The 23,522-nt window shown below is 41.4% G+C and overlaps 1 protein-coding gene across 4 annotated transcripts in view; it reads right to left on the reverse strand.

Moving 5' to 3' along the window:
- Positions 1 to 23,522, reverse strand: part of NTRK3 (neurotrophic receptor tyrosine kinase 3) — a 511,401-nt gene that overhangs the window by 56,097 nt on the left and 431,782 nt on the right. For all 4 annotated transcript variants that reach the window (XM_070761940.1, XM_070761941.1, XM_070761939.1 and 1 more), the window contains 2 exons: positions 12,909 to 13,081; positions 2,685 to 2,928 (listed from right to left, as the gene is read on the reverse strand). In XM_070761940.1, coding sequence (XP_070618041.1) covers positions 2,685 to 2,928; positions 12,909 to 13,081 — 417 coding nt within the window. The remainder of the gene's footprint in view (positions 1 to 2,684; positions 2,929 to 12,908; positions 13,082 to 23,522) is intronic.

Genomic DNA, 23,522 nt, shown 5'->3' on the forward strand with positions numbered 1-23,522 from the left:
TTTATTCGGCTATTATTCGGGCAAGATGTAGACATGCGGGAGTCCTTGGTCAACGTTTTTCATGCAATAATAGGGAGGAAACCTCATATGCGTTCCAAAAGTAATGCAATTAATTTTTTTAAAGTAATTTATTGAACAGATTTGAATAAACAATTAAAATTCTCCAAAGTACTGTCCTTGGGCCTCTACACATTTTTTCCAGTGACTCTGCCATGACCAGTACGTGCCCTGGAAGGCGTCTTCGGGGACCCCTCGCAAGGTCTTCGTCACGGCTGATTGGATCTCTTCTATGGATGAATAACAGCTTCCTTTCAGGGCTGCCTTAATCCGAAGGAACAAGAAGAAGTCTGCTGGGGTGATGTCAGGACTGGAAGGGGCAGCATTGGTACCTGGTGTTTGGCCAGGAACTTGCAGACTCGTAGCACGTTGTGGCAAGGTGCGTTGTCATGATGGAGTTGCCAGGTAGCGGAGATGTCTTTTCTCGTCCTGATGACCCTTTTTTGGAGTCTTTCCAGCACATCTACGTAGTAGGCAGCATTAACTGTCTATCCTTGAGGAACAAAAACCTTATGGAACACTCCTTTACTGTGGAAAAAGACAATGAGCATTGTTTTCATTTTTGATTTGCTCATTCTTGCCTTTTTAGACTTGGGGACTGGTCGGTGTGCCACTCAGAGCTTTGGCGTTTTGTTTCTGGGTCAAATTCAAAAACCTAGGTTTCATCACCAGTGATGACGTTGTCCAAATAATCAGGTTCAATTTCTATATGTTGCAAAAGTTCACTTGAAATTTCCGCTGTTTGTCTTTTGGTCGTCTGACAACACCTTGGGCATGAGCTTGGTGAACACTTTCCTCATCGCTAAATCTTCAGTAACAATATGAAACACAAGAGTAGACCACAAGTTCAGTTCATTGGCAACCATCTTGATACTCAATTGACGGTCAGAGTCCAACAATTGTCAAACACGAGCCACGTTGTTGTCGGTTTTGGTGGTTGACAACCGCCCAGAGTGTTGTTCGTCGTGAACCTCTTCCCAACCCTCCTTAAAGCCCTTTTACCACCTCGAAACTTGTGAGTAGGACAGAGCAGAGTCCCCGTAAGCCTCACAAATCATTTTGTTAGTCTCCTCAAGAGATTTTTTCAGTTTAGCACAAAACATAATCGCGTAACATTGCTCGAACATAGATTCCATTTTTTTGGTGACATGGTTGGCGCACAGAGGTTTACAATAACTGACGTCCTGCCACTTCCACAGTTTGGAGAGCACTGAGACCGGTTTCACAGCAAAGCTTAGCATCCCACCCCCCCTACTCCCAGTGTTTCGGTCCCACTCCGACCAATAGGAACAGCACAGGAAATTCAATTGCATTACTTTTGGAATGCACCCTGTAAATCATATAAACTATATTAGGAATTGTAGGGTTTTGTAGGAACTCTATACTCTGAATGATCTAGTAACCAGTAGACAAGACCTACATAATGTTTAATTATTTGAGAAGAATTTGAACATTTATGTGTTTCTTTTTTCCCTAGACTGGACTATCTAGACCAGAATTGGAGTTTTTAACAGTGGACATCTCTCCTATTTATGCAATTTTATACCTAAAGCCCAGGGATGGGTTCCTCCTGGTTCAGACCAGATCGTCCAAACCCCTGGTGATGTCACTGAACTGGATTGGCTGGTGCTGGTCTGTAGGCACTACCATTTTTTTTTGCAATTTTTTGCAATTTTTCTTCACTAATTTGAAGGGTTTTCCTGTTCTGCTGCTTGTAAACAGGCCCTGCTGCCCATTCCCGGGTTTATACTGACCTTTATTCCTTCTCCTGAAGCATAGCTGATCATCTCATCAGCTGTGTTTTGGGCTGATTTCAGCTACTGAGCATGCACAGAAGCCAAATTGCATGATGATGCACATTAGTACTATGTACAAAACAGTTGGGTTTGCAATATATAAACAACAATAAATGTTTTTATGTATTGTAGTACTACAGCTTTAAGACGTAGTGTTGCAAATTGCCATAAGAGGGAGCCAGAAAGCCTGATTCTCTCTCTCTCTCTGCTCCATTTTTCTCTTCTGATTCACTGTGACTGATGTAGTAAGCTCTGTGTTTGATGATAGTTTGATGTATTTGTAAGCTGTAATGTATGTCTGATATGTAAGACAAATACAGGCTTGTAATAATATTATTGTATCGAGAGTTATTGACTGATTTGAATGTGAATGACCAGACTGTTTAACTTGACTGTACACAAAACATAATTGATGTATCTGTTTTGTATGACTGAATAATTACTCATATCTCCTGGATATCTGCTGGATTCCCACATTTCCTCTGTGCATGTCCTTGATAACTCAAGGGTTCTGCATACTCCTTATCGTGTGCGTGAGATAAGTGCGCACACGCAAAACATTGCGATGCAAACTGGTGGTGAAGGTAAGTGGAACCCACCCCAGCTAATGCCTGAAAGTATCACCTTTTTTCTGCTGTTTGGGCCTAGTAGCTTAAATCCCAAGGTATGCCACATCAGCATTGGGCATTCCATTGGTTGATTGCTGTGGATAGAACCATCCCTCATACAAATTGCACAGATACTGAATGAGAGTCAGGACAGACTCGGTTTCTTGTCTCCAAACTCTGTTTATACCACTCGCTCCAACTGATCCCCTGAAGTCTGCCTTACCCTGTAATAATCAGTGCTGTAGACATCTCTGGACATCCCAAAGTCTCCAATCTTCACCAGTAGATTAACTCCAACCAAGCAGTTCCTTGTGGCCAGGTCTCTGTGTACAAAGTGCTGGGAGGCCAGATAAACCATTCCCGAGGCGATCTGGCTCGCAATGTGCAGCATTTGAGAAAGTCCCAATTCCCCTTTGACTTGCCGAGGCTGTCCATCCACAAGGATCAGTGCATCTGGCCCGTGTGCCCTGGAGAAGGGAAGACAGGGTCAAGTCCAGCAGAGCAAATTACGGGATAACCAACACCATTTATATATTTGTATATTTACTTACTTACTTACTTACTTACTTACTTACTTACTTACTTACTTACTTACTTACTTACTTACTTACTTAATTACACACACACATTTGTTTTAGTAGATTTTCCTTGGAAAAGACCTGAATACACCAAGACATTCATAGATAGATAGATAGATAGATAGATAGATAGATAGATAGATAGGTAGGTAGGTAGGTAGGTAGGTAGGTAGGTAGGTAGGTAGGTAGGTAGAGATATATAGATATGAGGGAGCATACTATTTCCCTAATAAGGTAAGCAGCCCAACTTCAAATTCTAGAAGAGTATGGCTAGCTGATGAGAGCTAACTAGCTTCAAATAGATCTATACTAATCTCCCTTTATTTCTTTATCAGTGTATGTGTGAGAGAGGGTGTGGGGGGAGGGGGAGAGAGAGAGAGTCTTAAAATAAATATATATACTTTTATTTTATTTGTACTAAAATGAATACTTTTTTATTTTATTTTTATTAAAATAAATGTATCTTAAAGGCTTTCCCTCCCTATAATATATAATAGAAATAGAAACAAAGACAATGGGAAAATGGAAAAGGAAAGGGAATACAGACAATAGAGGTAGGGAAAGGCAGGAAAAGAAATTAAAAAGAGAGCAAAACCAGAGATTTCCAACTTCTTTTTTGGTGTAGTAAGATACATAATAAAGTTATGTATCTTACTAAATAGTTGAACTGGGACCCACCCAGAGTCGTTTACTGAGCTGGGTGACAATAGACATAGCAATAGCATTTTAAATACTACTTACACTTATATACCACTTTGCAATGCTTTACAGCCCTCTTTAAGTGGTTTACAGAGTCAGTTTATTTCCCCCAATAACCTGGGTCCTCCTTTTACTGACTTCAGAAGAAGTCAACCTTGAGCCTAGTGAGATTCAAACTGCCAAACCTCTGGCAGTCAGTAGTCAGCAGAAGTAGCCTACAGTACCGCATTCTAACCACTGCACCACCACAGCTCAAATAATTTATAAATATACTAACAAAAAAAAATATTATCCATTTCCATAACAACAACCCAGTTGATTGCCAACACCCAAAGTCAATGTTTCATTTTTGTCTCTCATGTAGAAAATGGTTTCCAAAGTATTCACATTATTGTTCCTAATTCATGCGGTCAGCTTCGCCTTCTCTGTCAGACCCATCATCTTTTCAATCTAGTCCTCCATTGTGGGAACATATTTTTCTTTTAAAGCAGAGAAGTTCAAGTTTGTTGGAAGCATCCAGGGTGTGCCCTAATAAGATGCATCACCTTTTTCTTTTAGGAAAGACAGCGAGGTTGCTTGTATTCTAAAGAAGAGAAAAAACTTTACTTAAAATTCAATCTGGACAGCAATAGCCCAGAGAGTTTCTTTGTTTTTCTTTTTATTCAGGATTTTTCTGTTCATGAGACTTTAAAAGCAGAGGTCTTCAAAAATAGAAACTTTAAGACTTGTGGACTTCAACTTCCAGAACTCTCCAGCCAGCTATGTTTGTTTGTTTGTTTGTTTGTTTGTTTACTTACTTACTTACTTACTTACTTATTTATTTATTTATTTATTTATTGTTAGAGTTGAAAGGGACCATGAAGGCCATCGAGTTCAACCCCCTGCCCAAGCAGGAACCCTATAGTACACCAGTCAAGTGGCAGTTCAATCTTCTCTTAAAAATGTCCAGAGTGTTGCAGTTCACAACGTCCGCTGGTAGGTTGTTCCATTGGTTTATCGCTCTGACTGTCAGGAAGTTCCTTCTTATCTCCATGTTGAATCTCTCCTTGGTCAGCTTCCAGCTGTTGTTCCTCGTCCGGCCCTCTGGTGCCCTGAAGAATAAAGTGATCCCCTCCTCTCTGTGACATCCCCTCGTATACTTGTAGACTGCTATCATGTCCGCTCTGGCCCTCCTTTTCTCTAGGCTATCCATGCCCAGTTCCCTCAGTCTCTCTCCGTAAGTCTTGGTTTCCAATCCCTTAATCATCTTGGTTGCTCTTTTTTGCACCTTCTCCAGAGTTTCAATGTCTCTTTTGAAGTGTGGTGACCAGAACTGAATACAGTACTCCAGGTGTGGTCGGACCAGGGCGTAGTAGAGTGGTATTAAGACTTCCCTGGTCTTGGAGTGTATTCCCCTGTTGATGGGGCTTAGGATTGTGTTGGCTTTTTTTAGCTGCTGCTGCACATGTTGGCAGAAGAATTCTGGGAGTTGAAGTCCACAGGTCTTAAAAGTTGCCAAGTTTGAAGACCTCTGCTTTAAGCAATCTTTCCCAATCTGCAGTAGAGAATTACTAGTGGCCTCTCTTAGTAGCCTTGATCAGTACAGGTGAGACATCTCTGGCCTTAGGGCTACCAATCTGTTGCCTTGTGAGGTGTTAAAAAATCTTACATTTAAAAGAGGCTTGTTTGGGAACTCTAAGTGTGTGCGTGTGTGTATGAGAGAGAGAGAGAGAGAGAGAGAATGGAGGAGGAGAAGGATATGCAAACAGTGTCTCAAATGCCTCTTGAGAAATATCAGCTAATATTTAATTGGGTTCTAATCTGAAGCTTGCAATGTAGTCTCATATTTTAAGCAAACATGGTACTTGGGGAAAACATGCACGCACTACAAATGAAAAGGCTTTACAGGGGGGAAAACTGTTAATAAAAATAATCCTGGGAAATCAAGCTAGGCCAATTTTGCAAGATCAGGTAGAAAGAGATGGTACCTCTAGGGGTAAAATACTCCTGGTTTGCTTGTGCCTGTCGGTCGTCGGAGAGCCGGTCGCAAAGGGAACATGAGGCTCTGCCCACCCACCGCCATTTGGGTTATTTTACCCCCTGCGCATGCACAGAATGCTTTGCACATGTGCAGAGGGTAAAAGAACCCAAATGGCGATGTCTGGGCAGAGGGGTGGAGCCTCACGTTGGCGACCGGCTCTCTGACGACTGACAGCAGGGGTGGGCTACTGCTCGGACGGGGGGTAATTCAGTGGAGTAGTGAAAATGGAGCTCCACTGCAGAACATCCAATTTGCACTGAAAGATGTTGAAAGAAAATGCAGGGCATCCTGCATAAGCCACAGCCACGGTGTGGTAGTAAAAAAATTGGTAGCCCTTCACTGACCGACAGGCACAAGCTAACCGGGAGGCCTGGGTATCTTCCATTTTAGAATGATGAGCAGGCTGATTGACGAAAAGAAAGTCACAGCTCAGTAACACAGTTTGTCTCTGCTGTCAAAATTGTATTACGAAACCGATTCAATTCACAACAATATTGGCGGACACTGTCCTATTTTCATTCTCCTTTCAAAATGCAGGCGGTCGTCACCAAAAGGCCTTGTAATGGCATCCAGGCTACGAGTTAACCGTGCACATTGCACGGCGAGGCAGTTTGCTCCTCGTGAATTGGACCCCGAACACGTGAAGGAGGCCTTCCCATCCAGCACTGGAATGGCACCTTTGCCGTTTGATCAATTGCTCGGCTTATCATCCGTAGCAGCATTCAACCAGCTAGAAGTAGTGCCCAGGAGATCATTAATATGTGGTATAAGAACAGTGAGGCTGTGATGTTTTTTTCTTTGCTAGTGTGCAGCAATGTCTCTTTTGTGGCTCATTTCCCTTTTCTTTAAAACAGCTGCCGGCATTTTTACCTTTGTCAACAGCAGCAACAGCCTAGCCAACAAAACAAAATTGAAAATTTCAATCTGCTAGGTTCTTTCTCTTTGGAGACCTAAATTTCCTTCTGGCTTGCATAGAGTTTTGATTTTCAACCTTCCCGGGGTTTGATGAGATACCATATGAATGATATATGATGAGGTTTGTATGCCACTGAATGCGTCTAAGGTTCCCAATAGCTAACAATAATAAAATCATACCATAGTAATAAATTAAAATGCCCAAGGTAAAAACAGCAGGGAGCAACAGTGAGAAAACAAAGGCAAGCACAGTTGGGGGAATATCCTCTTAGCTTCCATTTCTCCTCTGGAGCAGCTTTATGTTAGACAACCTCTGGAAGGCAACCACAGAAATGGGTAGTCTATCTTCCAGGGAGTAAGAGCCGCAGGGAGGAAAATATTGGATTGCTAGTGAAATTGTTGCACTTTCACACGGCTCCTCCTTAACACAGGTACAGTCCTATGCCTTGCAGAGGGCATAAATTAAAAGTGATGCCAGCTGAGGCATTTGTTGTCTTCATAATTCAAAGATATGTACTGAAAGTCATGGGGAAAACTCATTTTTGAAAGAAAACAAAGCAATAATTGTATGATTGAGAGTGGTTCCCCCCCCCCCCCACCAGTTTATGTATTGCAGTGAAAGCTTTGCTTTTGGAAAACTCAACATTTTCTTTTTTTACTGGGTTTTCAGTTTTATTTGAAAGAGATTTTTAAACTTCTATCTTTTCCCAGACAGATGCTCTCCTTAGTCCCAAGGGTATTTTTTCCCCCCAAAAGGCAATTGGACTTTCTTGGCTTGGGTTGTTTTTTTTCCAAGCTTCATCCAAGATGTTTCTTCAGTTCTAATGGACTGCTGGGTAATCAATTCTCAACAAGCATTCTCCACCAGTCCCTTAGAATGGAAGAAGCTTTTTGGATGAGAAGTGTTTTCAAAGAAAAAAAAAAGCCAAGAAAATCAAATTGCCTTTTGAAAAAAAAAAGGCACAATTCGTAAAACCATGAGCTGGATGATCAATAACCTCCACAGACATCTCTTTTGCTAAAGAATGTAGATGGCCTTATCAGAATGGCAGTTTTGGAAGCTTGCTTGCTAAACAAGACAATGAAAGGAATCACATTTATTGTCATGCTTGTTTGGTTTGAATATCTTAGCTGTAAACAAGTATTTCTGGCTTAATTTGGTGCCACTGAGGCTTATTCAGCAAACCATGGTTACACAAATTCTCATGAAAGGAAAGTATGTAAATACAGTATGTTAAGTGATAGAGCTGTATGGTGGCTTAATGGTAAAGATGCTTGCCTCCCACTTGGAAGGTTGAGAGTTCTATCCTAGGGAACGGAAAATGTTTCTCTCCTGGATGCAAAGAAAAAAAACCTGTTGTGAACTCCATGTAGGCATCGGTAAAGGCATCCGGCCAGTAAATGCTCCAACTCTACCACAGATTAAGGGATTACAGGGTCATAAAAAGGGAGTTGGTATGTTAAGTGATTTGTCTAGTCCAGGGGTCAGCAATCCGTGGCTTTGGAGCCACATGTGGCACTTTCATCCCTCTGCTGTGGCTCCATGCCACCAGTCAGCTCCACAATTGATAGGGATATTACACAGTGTCCAGGGGAAAAGTATTTTGAAATTCCATGATATTTCCTTGACATTTCCCTGTAACTTGCGATCTAGTTAAGGCGTGGTTGTAGATGACATCATAGCAAACGGCTAAGCCGTGGAGAAATATCGGTAGCTGAGGAAGCAAGTTGCTGCCACAGTTATGTTAATTTTTGCTTGACTCTGCCAGGCAGCGCGATCTGTATTTTTTTTAAACTTGATTTTCCCCTGACTTTTAAACATTTTAATATAGTTTGGGGGGTTTCCCTTGATTTTTGTCTGGTTTTTTTTTTCATGAATTCCCTAATAATTCCCTGTTTGCCAAACTGCCGATTTCTCTGATAATTCCCTATTTTCTAGGTTTGCTGGATACCCTGTGGTTAGGACAGGTAGAGGAAAAAGGATGCTTTGCTAGGAGGAGCGTCTATGAGATTCTCATCATTCCTATCACCCATTTCCTCCCACTTAGGACTCTATGACTGTAACTTGTTGCTTGTATCTTAAGATTTTTATTAATATTGAATGTTTCTTCATTGCTTATTTGACCCCTATGACAATAATTAAGTGTTGTGCCACATGATTCTTGACAAATGTTTCTTTTTCTTTTATGTACACTGAGAACATATGCACCGAGACCAATTCCTTGTGTGTCCAATCACACTTGGCCAATAAAGAATTCTAACTGACAATTTCTAACTATGGTGGGGGAACCGGACTTCCGGTGGGCTCCAGAATTGAATGAGGGGCTTCCAGTTAGGACCGTTGTGGCTCTTTGATGTTGAAGGCTGCCAACCCCTGGTCTAGTCTATACTCGTTTCCTTCAATTGATCATTTCCTTGATTCATTGAAAAAAAAATAGACTAGAAAGACCAGTCTAGACTAGAGTGAATGATCAATCCTTACCTGTGCCTGATTGTTTACAAAATAGCACAGAGAAAGCGCTACCCTTCATATTTCCTACAAAAATAGCAATTTACCCAGAATCTTATGGGAACACTGAAAAACCGTTTTATTTGAACAAGCTTTTTACGGCAGTGCTTAGGCTAGATGAATGGTGCTACTTTTTAAAGACATAACTACCTTATCAAATGGATAATCCACCCCACACTGCTATAAATGCACTAAAGAGTCATCAACATTTTCGCCGGGAAAAGACAACCCAGTTAGCCTCTCCTTCAGTCAAAGAGCAAATATTGATGTCCCAAGTTGGGATTTTGTATATAATGGTGGGAAGGGATTGGAGGGGCTTTAAACGTCTGCCCCCGTTGTGATCTCACTCATTGTCTTTTTCCCCCCCAATTCTCACATGAAGTGGGGGAAGAAATCCTGCTCTGGAACAAATGGCCTGGCTGACCTTGCTTGCATGGGGGAAAATATGTCAATATTCCTTTGTTAAATCTACTGGAACAAAGCTGTTGGCTTTTTGCTAGCTTGTCAGATTGACTTGGAAAATGCATTTAATCTCGCCGAGTTGCCCACATTTAGACAACAGGACTATAGGGGAAATGGAAAGAGAAAAGATACATCAAGAATGACAACTCTCTTCCCATCATCCTGCAACTGTAGTCTGCAGTTTTCAGATTTTGCAGAGTTCCTCTATTCCTTTGAAGAGGGCGAGGCTGTGTCTTCGGAAGCATCCCTATACAGTGATACCTCATCGTACAAACGCCTCGTCATACAAACTTTTCGAGATACAAACCCGGGGTTTAAGATTTTTTTGCCTCTTCTTACAAACTATTTTCACCTTACAAACCCACCATTGACACTGGGATGCCCCGCCTCCGGACTTCCGTTGCCAGTGAAGCTCCCTTTTTTGCACTGCTGGGATTCCTCTGAGGCTCCCCTCCATGGGAAACCCCACCTCCAGACTTCAGTGTTTCTGTGATGCTGCAGGGGAATCCCAGCAGGGAAATCCCAGAAGCACAAAAACGGGTGCTTCACTGGCAACGGAAGTCTGGAGGTGGGGTTTCCCAGCGAAGGGAGCCTCAGTGAAATCGCAGCATCGCAAAAACACAGAGGTGGGGTTTCGAAGATTTCGGTGTTTTTGCGATGCTGCAATTTCACTGATGCTCCCTTCGCTGGGAAACCTCACCTCCGGACTTCCGTTGCCAGCAAAGCGTTCATTTTTGCACTGTTGGGATTCCCCTGCTGGGATTCTCCTGCAGCATCGCAAAAACACAGAAGTCCAGAGGTGTGGTTTTCCATGGAGGGGAGCCTCAGGAGAATCCCAGCAGCTCAAAAATCTGCGTTTCGGCTGGAAAAAGGCTTGAATTTGGGGCTTGCACGAATTCATCGCTTTTCCATTGATTCCTATGGGAAACATTGTTTCGTCTTACAAACTTTTCACCTTAAGAACCTCGTCCCGGAACCAATTAAGTTTGTAAGACAAGGTATCACTGTATTTCTTGTCCTCTGGATGCCAGCTGAAATAAATGAAATCTAGAGGAAACTTTGCTTCCTTCCTTCCTCCACCCCCAGTCGTAGGGTCAGCTTTGACAACAGAATAATTGCCTTGGCAAAAGCACAAACCTGGAAGTGAAGCTGCTATCTAAATTATTGACACAATTACTTTATAATCCTGCTTAACCAACGTAGCAGGAGAGGAAACAGACGCAGAAGTCCAATTACCTAAATACTAGGAAATAACAAATAATCATTACTGGGTGTGTGTGGATATGGGAGTACCGTTGCATGAATTCTGGAACATTAACCCATGATTTCAACATTATGGAAGAACAGCCTCTTCATCCATTTTTTTTGTGTTCAACTATTGGCTGTTCCATGTTGCTGAACAATTCAAGCAGGAACAAAACACTGGTAAGATAGAGTGTCTTGGATTTTTTTCTTGTCTGGTTTTTTTTTGGGTGTGTGCGTGTGGAATTGGAAATTGGAAAAAGGAAAATCATCATGCATGCTAAAATCCTTATGAAGATCCACACGTCTCGAGGAAGCAGGAGGACAAAGCCGGAAGGGAAGAGCAGTATAAGGACTGAGAATCTCAGATTTAGCGAAGAGCTGCCATAAATTGATGCTGCCAAAAATATAGCCAGGAGAAAAGTCTTGATAGTGAATTATTTTCAATGAAGGAGCTCCACCTATCCAGTTTGGCAGTGAAAGCTTTATGAGTTTCTTTGTCTGAAATGTTCCCTGAATGACAGTTGAGAGCTCTTTGGTTTTAGTCCCTAGTTTGAACCTTCTGGTCAGTTTCCCTGGCTTAAGTTCTTAATTTCTAACTAGTCATAGGCAGCTCCCCATATCTTAGTGTGAATGCCACAGACTTTCTTCTCATATCTATAAAGGTGAAGGACATCACTATTTGTGTTGTTAATCCCATATTTACCTAGTAGCCACAGTGCCATGGAGGATTATTATTATTATTATTTATTAGATTTGTATGCCGCCCTTCTCCGAAGACTCAGGCGGCTCACAACAGTAATAAAAAAAATATAGCAGTGGAACAAATCTAATATTAAAAAACATATAAAACCCTATCATTATTTAAAAACCAAACAGCACATTCATACCAAACATAAAACAAAGTATAAAAAAAGCTTGGGGGGAAGAGCTATCTCAACTCCCCCATGCCTGGCAGTATAAGTGAGTCTTGAGTAGTTTACGAAAGACAGGGAGGGTGGGGGCAGTTCTAATCTCTGGGTGGAGTTGGTTCCAGAGGTCCGGGGCCGCCACAGAGAAGGCTCTTCCCCTGGGGCCTGCCAAACGACATTGTTTAGTCGATGGGACCCGGAGAAGGCCAACTCTGTGGGACCTTACCGGTCACTGGGATTTGTGCGGTAGCAGGCGGTTCCGGAGGTACTCTGGTCCAATGCCATGTAGGGCTTTAAAGGTCATGACCAACACTTTGAATTGTGACCGGAAACTGATCGGCAGCCAATGCAGGCCACGGAGTGTTGAAGAAACGTGGGCGAATCTTGGAAGCCCCACGATGGCTCTCGCGGCTGTGTTCTGCACGATCTGAAGTTTTCGAACACTTTTCAAAGGTAGCCCCATGTAGAGAGTGTTGCAGTAATCGAACCTCAAGGTGATGAGGGCATGAGCGACTGTGAGCAATGACTCCCTGTCCAAATAGGGCCGCAACTGGTACACCAGGCGAACCTGGGCAAATGCCCCCCTCGCCACAGCTGAAAGATTCAAGGAGAAGAAAAGCAGTTTCACTAATTTCTAAACCTTGGTTGGATAGTGGGAATCAAACAATCACAATAGAGCTGGAAGGGTCTTTTAATCCAACCTCAAGCAGGAGACCCATAAATATCTGAGACAAGTGGCTGTTCAATCTTTTCTTCAAAACCTCCAGTGATGGAGCACCCACAATGTCTGAAGGCAAGCTGTTCCACTAGTTTATTGTTCTCCCTGTTGGGAAGTTTCTCTTTAATTCCAGATTGCTTCTCTCCTTGATTAGTTCTCATCCATTGTTTCTTGTCTTGCCTTCAGGTGCTTTTGAAAATAATTTGACCCCCCTCCTCTTTGTGGCAGCCCCTAAAATACTGGAATACTGCTATCATGTCAACCCTAGTCCTTGTTTTCTCTAGACTGGTCATACGCAATTTGATGAAGTCAAGATATTTGCGGTCGTGCTCTATCCCTCGTATCGATTTCCATTCTTCCTTTTCTACAACTCATAGTATATTTAACATTTACCTCAGAAACTTATTCAAGTCTCCATGCTTCATATATTCAAAGACCATGATGAGTGGATCTCCGTCACCACAGACGCCATAAAATTTCACAATATGGTCGTGCTGCAGGTTTGTCAGCAGCTCTGCCTCTCTCTGGAAGTCCTTTCGAGCAGCCAAAGTTGGGTCCTTGAGAGCCTAAAAAAAGAAAACAAAAAAGAAATCAGAAGGATGGGTGGATGGGTGGACAGGCAAGATGGTGAAAGTCATGAAAAATAACTTGCTGATAACTTCTTCTCAGTCTATAATTCTCCCCATATCATTCTAGACAGAGATAGATTTAAAAAACAGAATCGGTTTACACAATCTGCTACATTCGATTAATTTCTGAATATTGTTTAGAATGGTCAACCTTATTTAGTACCTGGAGGGAAACCATCAGGAAATGCTAAGGATTTAAGGTAAAGTTGTTGTTTTTTTAAACACCCCCACCCTCCAAATAATGGCAAACTACTTTGACATTGTTTCCAAAAAATCTGCATGGGTTGCTAGTTGTTGAGTTTGGAAAAAGATTCTGTCCAATGAGTCAGTATATTATAGGAAGCTAGCCAATGTTTTAGCATGTTATGTAAAACAAATAACTCTATTTACTATAGCTGCCTTACTATTACTGTTCTCATCATTCCTCTCACCCATCTCCCCCCACTTATGATTGTATGACTGTAACATGTCACTTGTATCCTTATGATTTATATTAATATTTTTCCTGATTGCTTATTTGTACCCTATGACAATCATTAAGTGTTGTACCTCATGATTCTGGACAAATGTATCTTTTATGTACACTGAGGGCATATGCGCCAAAGAAAAAAAAAATTGTGTGTCCAATCACACTTGGGAAATAAATAAAAAAAATCTATTCTATTCTATTATTGTTGTGGTTAGCTCTGGCCCTGCTCCTGCCCCAAGGACTGTGGATGTGGGGGAGACATCCACATGCTGCAGGCCTGTTTTGTCCCCGGTGGAATCTGATGATGAAGGCTCCTCTGACCAAGAAGACATGAGTGACAGGGAGGAGGAGAGTGTGGCAGACAGCTCAGAAGGAGATCAATTATTTAGCTCCTCCTTGGATTTGGAACAAGAGTTAATGATACAGCCACGCATGCGGAGAGCGATGCATAGGCAACAACAACTGAGAGATTATTATCAAAGAAAATGAGGCCACCTGTGGTTGGGTGGGGCTGTGGTAATTAGTGAGGCTGCTATAAATAGCAGCCTGTGAGTTTGGCCATTGTGGAGGATTATCTGATCATTGTGTTTCATGACTGCTTTGCTGACTTTGATCTTTGTGTGCTGATTTTCCCCCGCTTTGAAACTAAACCAGAGCAAAGTGTGTTTCACTTTGTGAAAGAAGAAGGACTGGGAATTACCTCACAGCTGCAATCTAAGTATCACAGAACTGATAAGAGACTTGTACAAATTATCAGTTTGTTTGGAGACGAGTGCTCTTTACTATACCAAAAGAGGGCTTGGTTTAAGTGAATTTTCATTATAAAGAACATTGTTTTGAATTTTCAAACGTGTGTGTGTCTGAAATTTGTACCTGTGAATTTTTGGGAGGATTCTACCAGAGAGCCCGACAGAACAATTATGTGAACACAAGAATGTTCCTTCCTATTCTGTTTTGCTAACCAAATCTTGGGTCATATGAAGCTAACCTTTGTACACTGGGCAAATACAAATGAATATTTTGGAATATGGAAAGCTGGCTTATACTCAGTCACACAATTGGCTGAGATCGACTGACAGATGCTTCCAACAGATATTCAATGTTATGTGGAAATGTCTAAGGTTGAACTTGAACTTGACATCTTTTCCATTCCATTCAAGGTATGGCTTATGTTCCTGTGCTACGCTTCTTCTGATAACTTAAAAAAAAAAAAGCTGGCAACTTTTGCATGAAAACCTTGTGCCCAACCACAACATGATTCTGGCTGTCACAGGTGATTCCTTGGCTATTTTATAGATTAGTTAGCTAAGGCAAAAGCAACAAAATACCTTGGAATTATAAACCAAGCACCTGGCATAGTGAACTTTATATGATAGAAGCTCATTGGATAAAGAATGCATGTGTCTTTAATGTGTCACCAGAGCCTTCACTGCTTTGTTTTAGACAAGTTGTTCTTCTGTTTTACATTGCTAAGTGTCAAGGACAATGATTTCACATCCCAAGTTCTTTATTACTTAGAAGCATGTTGGGATGAATTAATATAGACAGCTATTGGCTCAGCAGAGGCACCAATGACAGAATATCTTTGAGGAGTTCAATCAAGGAGTCCTAGGAAATTACATTTCCCAGAGATCCTGATCCTAAGATGATAGAAACATAGAAGATTGATGGCAGAAAAAGACCTCATGGTCCATCTAGTCTGCCCTTACACTATTTCCTGTACAGTAATACCTCGTCTTACGAACTAAATTGGTTCCGGAAGTAGGTTCATAAGGTGAAAAGTTCGTAAGACGAAACATTGTTTCCCATAGGAAACAATGTAAAAGCGATTAATGCGTGCAAAAAGAAAAAAAAATCACAAAATGGCGCTCCGCTGGCTGCCGCCGCCCGGCTGTCACCTTTTAAAACAGCTAGAGGGCTTCTTGGTGTTTTCCCAAACCCGAACCTGAACTTTTCGGGTTCGGGAGGCGCCGCCCGGCTGTCATCTTCTGAAACAGCCAGGGGGCTTCTCGGCGTTCTCCCGAACGCCAAACCTGGAAGTTTGGGTTTGGGTTCCAGAGGCCGCCGAGAAGCGCCCGGCTGTTTCAGAAGGTTACAGCCAGGCGGCGCTGCTCGGAGGAGTGCCTTTTTTGCGATTGGTGGCAGCGTTTTCGGCCAATCTGGAGGCTTGAAAGGAGGTGGGGAATCCCAATAGGGAATTCCATGGGCAGAGCTTTGACGTCACGAAGGATCTCCACATCCTTAATCCTTTCCCAAAGAGCTTACAACAGGGCTGCCAAAATTGCATCATTTTGCTGCTTATGCTTAGCAGCAAGGGAGAGACCAAAAATGAGATGTAGCATCACGTACAACATGCAATAAGAAAGATGCAGCTTCTCTATCCCTCTATTAAGCAAAGGAATGTTGCCTTGTCTTTTTAATGTGGTGCATGATTTTTTTGCATAGGTGACACCCAATTTTCATGACATTTGGGACTTGTGTATCCTTAGGCACTGTACTCTAGAAGTTGTGAGGGAACACAAGATAATGCAATCAGAGAAATGACTCAAAGGTGCTTTTTCAGGAGGCAACTGGACTTTGTTTTTTTTTCTTTTGAAGACATTTCACTTCTCATCCAAGAAGCTTCTTCAGCTCTGACAGTGAAGAATGGAAAGATCTGCATCCTTTTAGCAGGTCGTTGAATCTGTTTATATGTGTCATCATGGTCACCTAAGTAGTGCTCCTGGTTCCAATTTTTGAGACAACCATGACCTGGAAGACTGAGAATCTCTAGAGATTATCAGAGATTGTTTTTCAATTGGATTGATTCTTGTATCTCTCAAGATACGGAGGTTGTGAGAGTTCCAACACTTGAGATTTTCCAGAGGAGATTGGACTGCCATTTATCTGAAATGGGGTAGGGGCTTCTGCTGGAGTGAGGGGTTAGACTAGATACAAGGTCCCTTCCAACTCTAGTAATTTGAATCTAAAGATTGGGATCCATTTTTTTTCTGTTTTAAAATTAATAACCTTGAGCAAGCATTAAGGAGGAACTCTTTAAGATCCATATTTGAGTCATCCTTTAGGATATCTACTAGGAAAACTACTAGGGAAAATCAGTGGAATTTCTCTGGTTAGCTTTTTCACATTTATAGGACTGTTAGTGGCTTATGAGCATGGTTGCTTTCCTGAAGATGTTTTATTACCTGTTGTGGTTGGCTCTGGCCCAGCTCCTCCCCCAAGGAATGTGGAGGTGGATGCAGGGGAAACATCAACATGTCATAGGCCTGTTTTATTGCCGACAGAGTCAGGTAGTGCAGTTTCCTCGGACGAAGAAGGTGGGGGTGACTTGGAAGAGGGAGGCTTGGCACATAGCCCAGGAAGCCAATCTCCATTATCTTCGGTCGATTCGGATGAGGAAGTGTTAGACCCACGCAGGCGCAGAATTATGCACAGAAGAGACAAATTGAAGAAATATTCCAGGAGATAAGAGAGGCCACCTGTGTTTGGATGGGGCTACAGCAATTAGAGCTGCTGATATAAACAGCAGCATGCTGGTTTGGTCGTTGTGGAAGATTATCTGATCGTTGTTTCTTCAGGACTGTGCCTTGCTGTTCGCAGACTTTGTTGATTTTTCACGACTTTGAAACCAAAGCAGAGCAAAGTGTGTGTGTCTCACTTCGTGGAAGAAGGAGGGCTGTGACATTTCTTTACAGCTGTTAGCTAAGTACTTAAGGACTGATTAAGGGGATTGTACAGCCTACAAGGTTGTTTTGGAACGAGTGCACTTTGCAATACAAAACGGGTGCTTTGTTTCTTTTGAATTTTTTGTGATAAAGAACATTGTTTTTGAACTTTCAAGTGTGTGTGTGTCTGAAATTTTTACCCTTGAATTTTCGGGAGACTCATACCATAGAGCCTGGCAGAACATTACCCAACAAGGTAACATCATCAGTGCATTGATGAAATATCTGCAGGAAAACAACCAAGCTGAGAGCGCACAAACCACCCCACAATTCAACCCTAAACTACACAGATTATTTTCTATTTTTCATATCTAGCGTAGAATTAGAGTGCTAATGGCATCTATTAGAGGATATGTTTAATAAAACTAGGGGATAAGTGAAAGGTTGAGGAAAAAATGGGGAGTTCTGGGGCCTGTGCATTATAGAAACACAAACAATGGCAGCAATTATGAAATAATTTCTCTGGATACCAGCTCTCAGCTCATCACCCTTGAAATTTCTCTCGAGTTTTTGTTGTTTTTTTCTGTTTTGCAACAGGGGTGGGGTGGAGATGCGGGGAAGAGAGAGGGGTGATGGAGAGAACAGTAAATAACATCGAAGGTAATAGCTTCCACTTATTTCTAGCCCAGTAAGAATCCAAATCTTATGACCTTAAAGGCAAAGACTCCATATCTCATTATTATGGCTCTTCCGAACCAGTGCAGCCTTTGATTTTAAAGAAACTGATTTTGCTGCCTTTATTCTGAAGATGGATGTGCTCAAGGTAAAGGGTTTTTTCGTACGGGTGGGTGGGAATTGTGGATACTTGAAAAAAGCGTAGTAATAAAAGAAAGGCATTTTGCTCTTCATAATTTCCAAAACCTTGTTTCCATTCTTTGTAGTTCATAATAATTTCCTGGGAGAATCAATCTCCCATTTGTATTGAAAGTGGCTTCTCAACCAAATTCTGGTTTGCTATGATTAGGTAATTTTGTCTAGTGCATGTATAGAATTGTTTCTGGGGCTGGCGTGCCTGAATTCTGTATATTTCCTCATGGGGGTTTTGAACTAAAGATGAAACAATTTGTTCTTGAAATTAGTTATGAATGCTAAAGTCGAAATTGAGACTCCAGATCTATTTTGTTATCCATAGGCAAGGCTTTTCAGATTTTATCACCCCTATCCAATAAATTGGGAGTACATAATTATATTTATTTAGCATTTTTATTCTCCATAGAATATGCATAACAGATGTCAGTCATTGAACCAGAGTGGGAGCTATTGAATATTAAATCAAAGGCATGTTGTTGTTGTTTTGAAACAAAGTATCATCTGTATAGTTTAAGAGACGACAAGGGGCAAGAAAAATTGTCCTTGATTTCCTGTATTTCTATGTCTGGCATGTTCTTATTTAAATATGGAAAAATTCACTTGCATGGGTTTTTCATCTGCAATTTCAAATGGTCTGTCTCCAACTGACTCAAACTTTTAAATCATCAATGTCACAGATTCAGGGAATTTAAAAGAATACCTGTTCGCTCACAACTCTTCTGATAAGCTAAAGGAATCCAACAGAGCTCAACACAAATTGGTTACCTTCAGATTCCTGTGGCTTGGCTCACGGGCAGGCAATGAGAAGCATGTGTATACCAATGAATGTATGAGCTCCTCAAAAGCCACCTGCTAGGTTTCCATCTCCCATTTATTGATTGATTGGCAGTTTGAATGCTACAAACAAAAGGTTCAAGTTTCATGATTGGCAAGACTTACACTGAGTCCTGCACTGACCTTACGGTCAATGGATTGAATATCACTACTTTATTTATTTATTTTATTTATTCAAATTTTTATGCCGCCCTTCTCCTTAGACTCAGGGCGGCTTACAACATGTTAGCAACAGCACTTTTGAACAGAGCCAGCCTATTGCCCCCACAATCCGGGTCCTCATTTTACCCACCTCGGAAGGATGGAAGGCTGAGTCAACCTTGAGCCGGTGATGAGATTTGAACCGCTGACCTGCAGATCTAGCAGTCAGCTTTAGTGGCCTGCAGTACTGCACTCTACCCACTGTGCCGCCTCGGCTCTTATTGCTATGTAAGATCCCTGCTTGATATCAATTTGCTCAGTAACAACAGAATAACAGATTTGAAAGGGACCTTGGAGGTCTTCTAATCCAACCCCCTGCTCAGGCATGAAGACCTATACCAGTGATGGTGAACCTTTTTTTCCTCGGGTGCCGAAAGAGTGTGGGTGTGCACTATTGTGCATATGCGAGTGCCAACACCCATAATTCAATGCCTGGGGAAAGTGAAAACAGCTTCCCCTGCCCCCTTGATAACCTCTGGAGGCCAGAAATGGCCTGTTTCCCAAACTCTGGTGGGCCCACTAGGCTCATATTTCACTCCCCCAGGCTCCAAAGGTTTCCCTGGAGCTGGGAGAGGGTAAAAACACCCTCCCCCATCCCCTGGAGCCTCTCTGGAAGCCAAAAGCGCCCTCCCAGAGCGTCTGTGCAAGCCAAAAATCAGCTGGGAGGCACACACATGAATGTTGGAGCTGAGCTAAGGCAACGGCTTGCGTGCCAGCAGATATGGCTCCATGTGCCACATATGGCACCCATGCCATAGGTTCACCATCACTGCCGTATACCATTTCAGACAAAGGTTGTTGTCCAATCTTTTCTTAAAAACCTTTAGTGATGGAACACCCACAACTTCTCATTCCACTGATTAATTGTCCACACTGCCAGGAAATTTCTCCTTAGTTCTAGTTTGTTTCTTTCCTTGATTAGTTTCTATCTATTGCTTCTTATCGTACGGCCTGGTGCTTTGGAGAATAGGCTGATCACCCTCTTTTCCTCTTTGTAGCAGCCCCTTCAATATTGGAATGCTGCTAATAGCAACTGTTGCTCTAGAGATGCCTCTAGGAGCATACAAAAATGTATTTTGCGGGGACAAATCTCAGGATTTGGCTTTCCAATATATGGTTGCTTTGAGATTTCCTCCTGCCCATCAAGGCAACCATTGATATGTTTTAACAATTCCAAATGAATTCATTGAGATTGAATATTTACTTCTTTTAAACTATGGAAAATGGGGCATTTCTCCCTGTGTAGAATGTAGAATAATAGGGTTGAAAGGTTTTCTAATCCCAACAAATGGTCGTCCAGTTCCTTCTTGAAAACTTCCAGTGATGAAGCACACACAATTTTCAGAAGTAAGCTATTCTACTGATTAATTATTTTCACTGTCAGAAAAGTTGGATCTCTCTTTAATCATCTTCCATCCATTGCCTCTGGTCCTACCCTCAGGTGTTTTTGAAGAATAGGTTGACCACCATTTCTCTGTGACAGCCTCTCTAGAACTGAAAGGCTGCTATTATTTTATCCCTAGTCCTTCTCTATATGATAAAAAAATCCTTGGTCAAGAAAGCTCATCCTGTTTCTCCTGGCTTCTGGAAAGCTATAAAAGCATATTTCTTTCATTGAAAAATATTCAAGGGCACTGATTATAATGCAAGCCTGAAAATTTTCTACGAGTGTTTTATTGCTAAGTTGAGCTAAAATGTGGACCATCCACTTTAAATATATCATGTTAGTATTTAGATTGCAATCATTTTGATGTTTTTGTTCTGATGGATGTATAAACATTTTAAGCATTTAAGGTCATATTCTTCAGGGCCTTAGCTATTGTCGGTCTGACTATTTCTTTTAGCTCCATCAAATATGTTTACATTGCTTTAAAAAATGTTCAGTTGCATGTTTGTTATAATAAAATGTGTCATAGGGGTTCATTTTGGGTTGAAAAAGCAAAAAGGTAAATCAAGAACTATGGTAATAAAATATCTATAATGTTTGCTATCAAGATCTCATTAGAATGACCAATTAAGAGAAGAAATTGCCTCTTTCATTTTTTTTTAAACTCTACAGATACAGTACAGTATTTGCTATAGTAATACAGCTTGGAAGGAACTTCACAAAATGTTTTTAAACTTGAAGTGGAGGATTTTTCCAAATCGCTCAATTTATTTATTGGCTCTTAAAAATCTTGATCCACTGTGGAGGGATCCAAAAGAAAATTCAGTAATATCTAAGTATCTCAAAGTTTATCATGCCATGCTAAGAAACCATTCTTAAAAGTTGTTTTTTCTTCCAAAATAGATTTTTTTAAAATCATATTTTATATCTTACCACCTTCTCTTCAAGGCATCACATAATTTCATTTCATTTCTTTTTTTTTCTATCAGTGAAGAAACTGACCAAAAATATTTAGATAGATGACTGTGTGCTGTACAGACCAAAAACATCTGTCTTCATCCTAGGCTCTTGATTATTTTTAGCTCTCTATTATCTTCCTGATGTTAACTTGAAGCCCTGAGAGCAACAGAACTCTATTATTTTGCCAATCTACTTTATTTTCAACCCATCCAGACAAATAGATATATTTTCTACTACTAGAACTAGATTAAAACCATTTGCTTTTTAAAAAGAAGCTTAGGATCAATCAATCAAAAGAGAGCTGGAAGGAAACTTGGAGGTCTTCTAGTCCAGCCCCCAGGAAACCCTATACGAGTGATAGCTAACCTTCTTGTCATCGTGTGGAATTGTTATCCAATTCATGAGCTCTAACCTGCCTCCACCCTGTTGTGTTTGGGCCTGGGCCAGCCGTTGCTTCCACAGATGGGAGAGACGCGGCACAAAGTGAATGCGAAAGCCTGGCTGACAGCCAGGAAGATGTGGCAGACAGCCAGGAAGACATGGCAGACAGCCAGGAGGACGAGGCCACTGGGACGCAGGATTCAGCAGACAGCCCAGGGGATTTGGCATGCAGTCCCTCAGACAGTCTTTCGTCCCTGGGTTCTTCTGCAGATCAATATATTGATCTGCGTAGCCAAAGAGCTATGCAAAGAAGGGATTGCTTTAAGGAGTATTACAAGTCATTATAGGAGCACCTGGGCTGGGTGTGGTTCTTATACTGAGGGCTGGGTGTGGTTCCCTTAATGAGGGCTAAAGGGATAAAAGGGAACAAAGGCCAAGGCAAACTGTGGCTGTTTATCTGTGTTATTTTGTGGTTCCTGCTCTGAAGTTTCTGTTCCATGCCGTTGGAGTTTTCAACCCAGCTTTTTCAGACAAGTGGGAGGTGAAAACTCTGGGACTTGCTGTTTGCTCCAAAGATTCAAAAGGACTCCTGAAACGTCTTTGCTCATTCCAGGTTGTCTTTGTTTATTTTTTCCTGTGTTTTTGTATGCAGCTGAAATAAGCCTTGCACTCTCATTGTTTTCGGACACTAAGAACTGTTTTGAGTAACCCTTTTTTGTTTATTTAATACAAGTTTGCTGATTAGCAGAGCACGTGTGTGTTTGATTTCTTTTCCTTGGACTGTTACGCATTGCCTGAGCCAGCCAGGCAGAACACACCCTTCAAGGGATTATGGAGCCATTAAAAGATGATGATGATGATGACTAAGCTATAAAGTAGTTTATTTGATTTTGAAGATATGACTCTCATCCACATTTTTTAATCATGCAAACTGTTCATACTCATGCCTCTGACACGCAGTGATAAGTCAGTAATTATTTGAATGTGGGTTGAAATAAATGTGTTAAACTTCCATTGGGCGTAAAACCTCAATTTTGGCCTAAGAGAGTTTTATATCCTACTGCATCTAATTACTTCATTGAATCATGGCCATACTCTCTGCTAAGTTGGAAGACTGTGTTTTTAAAGTTCAACCTATTTGCAAAATCAGTGATTTCCCTGGATCAAGGTATGATGTCCTACGCTACTATGACTTGTTTAACAATCCATTATTAAATCAAAACATGGCTTAAATTGATGTAGGGATCTAGTAATTGTGAGATTCAAAAAAAAAAATATCCCAGTGTCTTGGGTAATTAATTCTCCACAATGAATTGAACATGTTTATCCTGAGTCCTTCGGGATTGGGCGGCACAGAAGTCGAATTAATAAATTTGGCTGATGGGTGAGGCTGAACCTTATTGTTTTATTCAATGCCATCAAAACTGATGAGTGATGGGTGACATGCAATTAGATTAAACAGAGTTGGGTACCAATGGCCATTGGGAAATTTCTGTTGAATTTGATAGCTAAGAAATTAGATAGATGGTTTCTCCATCCCCCCATCACCCAGTAATTCTGTTTATCAAGGGAAGTATTTTTCCCCAGTAGTAACAGTAGCATTACCCCTGA

Source organism: Erythrolamprus reginae, chromosome 10, assembly GCF_031021105.1.
Source record: "Erythrolamprus reginae isolate rEryReg1 chromosome 10, rEryReg1.hap1, whole genome shotgun sequence".
Lineage (NCBI taxonomy): Eukaryota > Metazoa > Chordata > Lepidosauria > Squamata > Dipsadidae > Erythrolamprus > Erythrolamprus reginae.